Genomic DNA, 7,989 nt, shown 5'->3' on the forward strand with positions numbered 1-7,989 from the left:
AATTGTAAGAGATTCCGTAAAAAATTTCACCAGTTATTCTAATTTCCCACAAATCAGAATATTAATCTTCAACCTTTTCTAGGGTGATCTTCAATCTTCGTCCCTGTTTCTAGCGCCATTATGTAGTTGCAGGAAATCCTACACTACACCCCTCACAAGATTTCATTAACATTCAACTCATTTTTGGATTAACAATCTTAATTTTATTGATCAATCTTTGAACAATCTTACAAGAAAAGATAAAGGAATCAATAATAACCACTGCTCTAGATTTTCTCTCTCCTATTTACTTGCTTCTCACTCAAAAAAGATCTCTCTCTTTTTTCTTTACAACTGAATGACTATTTATAGGGAAATACATAGTGGATGACAGCTAATCTGTCCTTTATTTTCGGATATGGTTTGCGACATTCTCGCAACCTCACAAATATTAATCTCGCACATTTCCTAATTTTCGCAAGTCCGTCATATTTTTCTCATGATTTAGCTGATGTCGTTTATTATGTCTTTTCTGAAATTGCTTTGCGACATTGTTGTGTTGTGTTGTGTTGTTAATAATTTCGTTGAGGCATTATTGCTGCGAGATTCTGATCCTATAGTAATTTTAATTAGGTTAAAGGGTAAACTAATCATCTCTACCTTTTAAGACACCCCTTATAACTATAGGGCAGGTGGCCTAATAAATAAAACAATCGTTCTTAATAAAACACTTCTACGGAGAAATTTCTTTTGAGCCTCTAGCTATATAGACTGTGTATAGGTTAGCACTTGCCTTCTTTGGGCTTGGGCCACATAAGAGATGACAATGCTTCCCTTTAGGTTGGGAATACATGTCTTAAGAATTATGACCATACTGACAAGATTCAAGTGAAATCTGGTCAGGAATATATGAGTTCACCGGGACAACATTTGGAACATATGGATTCACTTGTTTTGAGCATGCAATTGCAACACTTCAAAGAGGAAAAATGCTGAAATATATCATAACCATCTACAGATACAAAAACAACACTGAAATTCTAAGCTTAGGCTCTTTCAATAAACAAAAAATTGATCCGCGGTTCAAACTACCAAGTTTTTTGCTTCCTCAACAACGGCCCTGAGTAAGAATACATCGTTTAGGAACCTAATTTACCGTTGGGGAATTTGCTAGCTAGGTGAGAAATTCATGACTAGACATGGAGGGTAATTTAAGAATCTCCAGCATTGGTTGAGTTGTTACCAACTACAGTGGGAGCTTCAACCTGCATTTTCAGAAAATTAAATTCTAAAGCCAATAATGGTTTTGACAATAACACAGAAATGCTTCGGTCACGTGCGCTGCTTTGTTCTTTTGAGTAGATGTTAGATTCCACAGATGTACTGGAACTCTGCAGACTAGATGCTTTTTCAACAGCCTGCAATGCAAATTGAGTTGCTTTTGAAACTTTCGCTGGCTCTACTGCTCGAACCCTACAATGAAGATGACATTGATCAGAGGTTCCAGATAAAGAACAACAATTTAATCTCTGGAATCTGAAGATTCATAATTGTAAGACGAAAAGAAAGATGAACCTGCAGTCAATCTGGCACGAATACTTGAGAATCTGAGGGTTATATTCTGTGTGCCCACTGCGTTAAATTGCATCATCAACGACTTCTCAGTTCTTCTCAAAGTTGGGAAGTTATGAAACCAAAAAGTTATATTGCTGCAGAATAATACCTAAAGCTCGGGAGCGACATTTTGATGGCAGGTCCCATCCACTTGTCAATTGAGTTTGAATCTGGCACTGCCAACATTAAACTCATATCCAGAAAAATATAAGGTCAGTAATGCTACAAGCAAAAAGATGCAGAAGTTGGAGGGAAAGAATGTAAATCATGTTCTAAAAATATCAACATTGCTTTGCAGTTAACTAATAATAATATTGTTACTCAATTCAATAGCATAGACGCTCTTGAAACGAAGAATGGGGACTGGTTGGCAAAATCGATTTAAAGTGGGAATCATCCTACTCACAAGTTGCAAGGTTAATATTACAGAAATCAGTTGTAGCCGACCCCTCAATTTCAGTTACATGGATATCCATATGATCCTTTGGACTGCTGAAAGCTGTATCAATACCAATCCGGTTAAGGAAATCACTGCCTTTATTTCGTGGCTTCTCCGAGTGTCCCATAGTGCTCTGCCAAGAATGAAAATTAACTTACATTTCATGGCACATTCTAATACATGCTTAAAAAGTTGAACTTTGGTTCATTGCTTGAGGACACTATTCCCATTTTTCCCATGGTTCTTTCATTAGGAAAGAAGTGACTGGTAACTGGTTGGCACCAGAAGACACAATCTAAAACCAGGACCTTAGTAATAAGTGTATCGTCTCAATCAGACTCTGTGTTCTTACATATTCAAAGGCTTAATTTATCAGTCATATAATGATGCAGAATGTAGCTGCTAATGTGGCCCTGATGGTTCCAATCCTACGATAAATGCACTCAGCACGAACTCTGTTACTACTTAATACTTCCATAACGCATACTACTGTCATGCAAAAGCTATACACATTTAATCAACTATGTATAAAAAACTTAAGAGCAAGGGCATGGATAGGATAAAACACCCTATCCCTTTCAAAACGGATTAGGAAAGCGCTGAACGAGTGACTTCTCTACTGTGGGAAGTAAAAGCGAACGACTTTGTGGGTGAAAGGGTGCTTTTCTAGTCCCATAGTGGGAGCAAGTGTGCTCTTTTTTGGGACACTACTTCATCTGAAGTAGGGTCCTACTCCCCATAGGATTTGCTCTAAGCACATAATTTACCTTTGAGAATCCAGCAACTTGACTCGGGAGGCCTACCTCCTGTTACAAAGAAGGTTGACATGAGTAGAATTCCAGTTTTTAGGAATTGGTATCATTGCAACTTCCAGCAAATATTCTTTGAAATCAGACCATGAACTCAACTTCATAAAACATGAGACAGGGAAAACATAATCATGATAACATACAAAACGAGGAAAAAGTTGAATGTAAAGTAATTTTTCTGGAAAGAATGACAGAAGATCTGCTAAAAGAGTCACAGCAGATCCCGAACCTTTCGTCCATGATTGCATGCCTCGTGGCTGCTCACAAGTACCCTCGCAGCCCATCTGTTACCATAAATAATTGAACTGTGTTCATTTGTGTATCACTGATAAATATCATTATGTATATGGTTTAAGAACACTTCAAATGGCATTAGCTCAACAATACATGTGCATTAGGAAACAAACTTACGCGCAAGAAGTCGGGGGGTTCCAAACAATTCCAGCAATCACAACAAGCTGTCAGTGAAAATTTAATTGTTAGTTATAAAACACGAAAAAGGAAAAACAAATTTGTTTTCATTTTCTGTATCTGTAGATTGCTTATATATCAGCTGATCTGGAAACCTGGAAGTTAATCAAGAACAGCCGTTATAATCAATTGCAAACCAGCCCGCTGCGCCACATTATAAAACCAGAACGATCTATGGGGGTTATAACGGGAACAGTCTCCTGTTACCATTCTCAAGAACTGTGAATAACAGACAAGAACCATCGACAACGGACGTTGTTGTTTCCATTTCCCTATTTTTGTGACCGTTATAAGGGTCTACTTCATACATTGCTTGGAAGTACTGAATAGTACTAGAATGCGAGAAAATACTGAGATTCACAAACAGAAAATCCTCAAATAAAGATAGAAGGTAAACATTAAAATCAGACATGTATTAAAATAAAAATGAAGAAACACATTTGACTCTAGTAGAAAATAACTTCCATATCACAGTCAATGTGCAGACAACATGCCAACCTCATCAAATATTCCAGCAGGGCTGTCATCATAGTGAGCAAGGAAGAATCCACCTAGAGTATATCTGCAAGATCCAAAGCTCACCTAATTAGTATTGACTATGATAAATGACAAAGTTTTATAAAATGGACAATTGCTGAGTACCCAAAAGCTTCAACCAATCTAAACTCCTTAGGGATGAAAGTGCGGGCAGTTTGTGCTTTCACAAGATGAAGCTGGTACAGGGCACTGAAACACAAAATAAAAGCATTTATGCTGAAAGTTACAAACCCATAACCACGAAACCCGACAGCAAAAGTAAATGAAAACTTAAACTAGAAAAGAGAATGAAAGAGCACTTGCCTTCCTTTGAACAACCATGGAGGCTTAGCATATCCTTTGCATGTCTTTGTATCAGAAACTTCCATGTGTCTGAGATTAGCGACGAAAAAATTGCAATCCAAAAGAATAAGGAGATGTCAGTAAAGAATCCTGGATGGGACACTCATGGATGTACCGACAAAAAGAAAAAAATCAAATCCGTGTTAAGATTGTCCATCCAACTCAAATCCAATTGCCTATAAGTAGTGGATAAGCCAGAATGATTAGAAACCGTTGTTCGTTAAGCTCTCAATGTCCATGAGACAAAAAGCTCACCATTTCCATATCAATTCAAAAACAAAAAAAAAAAAGACGCAATCTTTAGTGAATGATGCGAATCCATAAAGTTTTAACAGACAAATTGAATCATCAATTCGGTACCCAGAAAAACCCTAACTTCAGTTGGAATCTGAAAGGGGAAAAAAACAATTTATAATGCTTATTGCAAAATAAAGATTCCAAAGTAGGAATTGAAAGATAACTTACTGGATTTGAAGCTTTCAAAAGCAAATCCCCAGCTTCCAAAATCCTCACTCTAAAAATGAGTGCAGCTGAGAAACTGAAGTCACTGATTGTTTGAGAAAACAGATCTAAGCCTCACTGTGCGGGACCCACCTTAACGGATAACTTATTTTTCATTTCCCAATGATTTGGCGCCATCAAACTGAATCTTCTTTATTATTAGCCAATCATTTGATCACAGCCGTCGGTTTCCCTTTTCACTACCTTCCAAATTAGAAAGTCGCGCCAAAATATTTGCTTATCACTCTAGAAAGAGAGAAATGATTATGTGTTTCGCTACAACAGTGATGTACGGCTCTCTAAGGTTGTTCACCAATGGAACCAGCAAGACTTGGTAAGACTTCTGCTTTATTCACCCTTGGATATTCACATACATCTATTTTAAGCCATCAGGTTTTCTTTTATCATTATTATTACTAGGTATCACCTCAGACTACAATGGGGCACAACCTCTTCTTTCTTTGTTTTTTTTTCTCTTTCCTGTAAGTTAGATAGCGTATTCCAAGCGAGAAGAGAATTATAAAAATAGAACTTCCCTGTTGATTGTTCCTGTGTTAGCAATAGTCGCTAATATAGGACAGCTTTCTAACAGATTAATGTGCTCAAAATCATGCATATGAATAAAATCGGAGGAAGGAGAAGCCAAATGAAAGTCTCATGTCGATGACAACCAACTGGTCTGATGGTTCTCATGCTCCTTCCTACTGCGGAGGTAGGGATTCAAACTTCGTAATTTCCAGAATCCACTCCAATTCAAGGAGTTCGGAAGTAGTCTAGGGTATCAAAAAAGAAAAACCTCATGCTGATGAAGGAGATAAAACATGTGAAACCAAATTTGTTTTATCCTTAAAGCGAGCCTCCAAAATAAAACAAAAAAGGGCATGGAACAATTGGAGGATACCCAAGAGGTTCAAATTTATTGTGTGCAGGTGTTTATTGAAGATCAAAGAAGATTTGAAGACAAAGAAGATATTTGGGTTCATAATCTTTGGTGTGCACAATACTTGTTTCGGCTGGAAAAGGATCCAACTATAATCGGTTTATCTTTGTGATAGATTTGATTGGTTAGTTGTGTGGATCGGCATCAATACAATTCTTTGTGATTCAAAGTATTGATTGCAAAATCTTGACAATTACTTTGGTAATTGTTATTAGATAGATCTAAGGACCTAACAAAGGAGTTTATTGGGATAAACGGAAGAGCTTTTTGTCAAACTCACATCACTTGGTTGAAAAGAGTTGTTACCGAACAGATTTGTTGTTCCTTTACTGTTTGGAATACGAACCAAATGAATTGTTCTAAGTGCGTGACTTATTACAAGTTGGAGGCGTAGGGATACAGACGGAACTAGGTGAACTATATGTTTAGTTGCTTGGTCTCAACTATACGAAGTTGGTTTAGATTTTTTGTAGCGGCTTAATCCTGAGAGTATTCAATTCTGGACAAGGTCCCGGGGGTTTTTCTGCATTTGCGGTTTACTCGTTAACAAAATCTTGTTGTGTCTTTTACTTTTCTATTTCCATAATTATAATTGTTTTATTATAATTAGAAGTAAAATACACAAACGTTAATTCCTATTTATTTGATAGCAATCATATTGTGTTTGGTTAAGTCCGAACCTTTTATCAAGTAAACATACTTCGTTGTTGTATAGTCTCAATGTTGTATCCATAGTCAATCACACAAGTTATCTTGTTGTTGTATTGTATCGATCTCGTATCTATAGACGATCACACGAAGTGTGAACCGATTAGTTGTATTGTCTCGACTCAGTCCATAGACAATCACTTTCTGAGAAAGGACTTATATGTGGAAAAGTTTTAGATTGAGGTATATTTGGGTACCCTCGTCTGTTCAATTGGTATCAGAGCAGGCAAACACGAAAAGATCTAGCAGTTTATGTTTGGTTCGATCCAACCTATAAGAAAATGGATCTAACGAGTGATTCGGTTAACGTAGAGCAAGAAGATGATATACTTCAGAAAGGATGTTTGTTTTCGAGACCTGATAAACAGATCAACACTGTTAGATCTCTAGTGGAACACAACTCAGGAAATATTAACCATGATGAGTTAATACGAAAACAAATTGTGACAAACAAGTCAGATTCAGATGACAGTAATGAGATTAAATATTTTAGAAAGCTTGCTGAAAAATATAATCTAAAGGATAATATATATTATCCATTTTTCGAGAAGATCGTCAGAGAATCTTTGATTCATGAAGATGCTGAATCTAAAGAACTTGAATTTGTTCAAGCCAAACACTGTATATTAGTTAAAACAAGGATATGTGATTCTAATCTCCAGAATCTCTTAACTAATATACAACATCATGATTCGAATAGCCTAACCACCTACAAGAATCAAAATAGATGTGATTTAAGGGGTAATCCTTTGACTAGTATCCTGTCAAGATAATCTGACAATGATTATCTCCTAAACAGAGAGAAAGATCAACCCAAGTACACAAAAACAAATGATTTCAGATCATGTTGTTTTGTTGTTGATCAACTTTCTAAAATAGAATCCAGGAAACAATCTCAACAAATGATGTTATCTTATTCCAATGAATTCCTGGGTCGATATAAGAGTTCTGGTTATTTCACAACTAAAAAAACTTCAAGTCACGCTTATGATCATGTTCATCGAACTGATCATTCTGTTAAATCAGATCATTCCAGCTCCGGCACAGTAAAAGAAGTTTATTCTTGGAAGAGTTCCAAAAGGAAAGATATCCGAAAATATCATGACGGATCATGTTCCACAAATTCTGAGCTATCACAAGCTCACTTCAACAACTAATGTTGGCATTTGGAATTTCCCTAGATGTGCTCACTTCAAATAAAAAGGAAGTTCTCAAAAGGAGCACGAGAACATGTAGAAAGTATAATATTATACTCACAAATATCTATGCTTGGAATACCTTTTCTATTTCTAGAAAAATACTTTCGATCTTTGGAAAGTCCTTGAGAAAATTTTGGAAAAATCTTTTCAGATCATCTCAATCATACTGGTTCGGAAAAAATCTTATGTTGTTTCCGAAAGTGTATATTTTCACAAATAATATACCTTGATTAGGTATCTCAATCTTGGAAACCAAGTTTGATTCGTTATATAAACCATCTATAGGACCGATTCTTCCCTCTATATTATCTATGGTCAAAGATGGGTGAAAATACTATTGATGTTGAATCTCAACTTCGAAAACTTGAAACCTTTCAAGTTGAGCTCAAATGCTATTTCTCAAAAGAACATAAAAAGAATCATATTTCTTTTGAACTTATGCTTATGTTA

General features: G+C 36.1%; 1 protein-coding gene across 1 annotated transcript; it reads right to left on the bottom strand.

Annotated features, from left to right (window-relative positions):
• Window positions 1-965: 965 nt before the first annotated feature.
• On the bottom strand, window positions 966-4,735 carry LOC113281358 (protein NEOXANTHIN-DEFICIENT 1-like). The gene is made up of 11 exons (XM_026530076.1): window positions 4,657-4,735; window positions 4,153-4,221; window positions 3,955-4,038; window positions 3,811-3,874; window positions 3,253-3,299; window positions 3,071-3,125; window positions 2,800-2,838; window positions 2,000-2,165; window positions 1,703-1,769; window positions 1,555-1,611; window positions 966-1,452 (listed from the first exon to the last, which is right to left on the bottom strand). Exons 2-11 carry the CDS (start codon window positions 4,215-4,217, stop codon window positions 1,191-1,193), a joined length of 906 nt encoding a protein of 301 aa, XP_026385861.1. The 5' UTR covers window positions 4,218-4,221; window positions 4,657-4,735; the 3' UTR covers window positions 966-1,190.
• Between the last annotated feature and the right edge of the window lie 3,254 nt (window positions 4,736-7,989).

Source organism: Papaver somniferum, chromosome 5 (genome assembly GCF_003573695.1).
Source record: "Papaver somniferum cultivar HN1 chromosome 5, ASM357369v1, whole genome shotgun sequence".
Classification (NCBI taxonomy): Eukaryota; Viridiplantae; Streptophyta; class Magnoliopsida; order Ranunculales; family Papaveraceae; genus Papaver; species Papaver somniferum.

What these genes read in the sequence shown, in the direction of transcription:
- LOC113281358 (XM_026530076.1), bottom strand. Translation starts at nt 4,217, where the DNA reads ATGGAAGTTTCTGATACAAAGACATGCAAAGGATATGCTAAGCCTCCA. An exon ending in CCATGGTTGTTCAAAGGAAG is followed by an intron (nt 4,039 to 4,152) that starts GCAAGTGCTCTT and finishes TTTGTGTTTCAG; the next exon opens with TGCCCTGTACCAGCTTCATC. An exon ending in AAGTTGCTGGATTCTCAAAG is followed by an intron (nt 2,166 to 2,799) that starts GTAAATTATGTG and finishes CATTCTTGGCAG; the next exon opens with AGCACTATGGGACACTCGGA.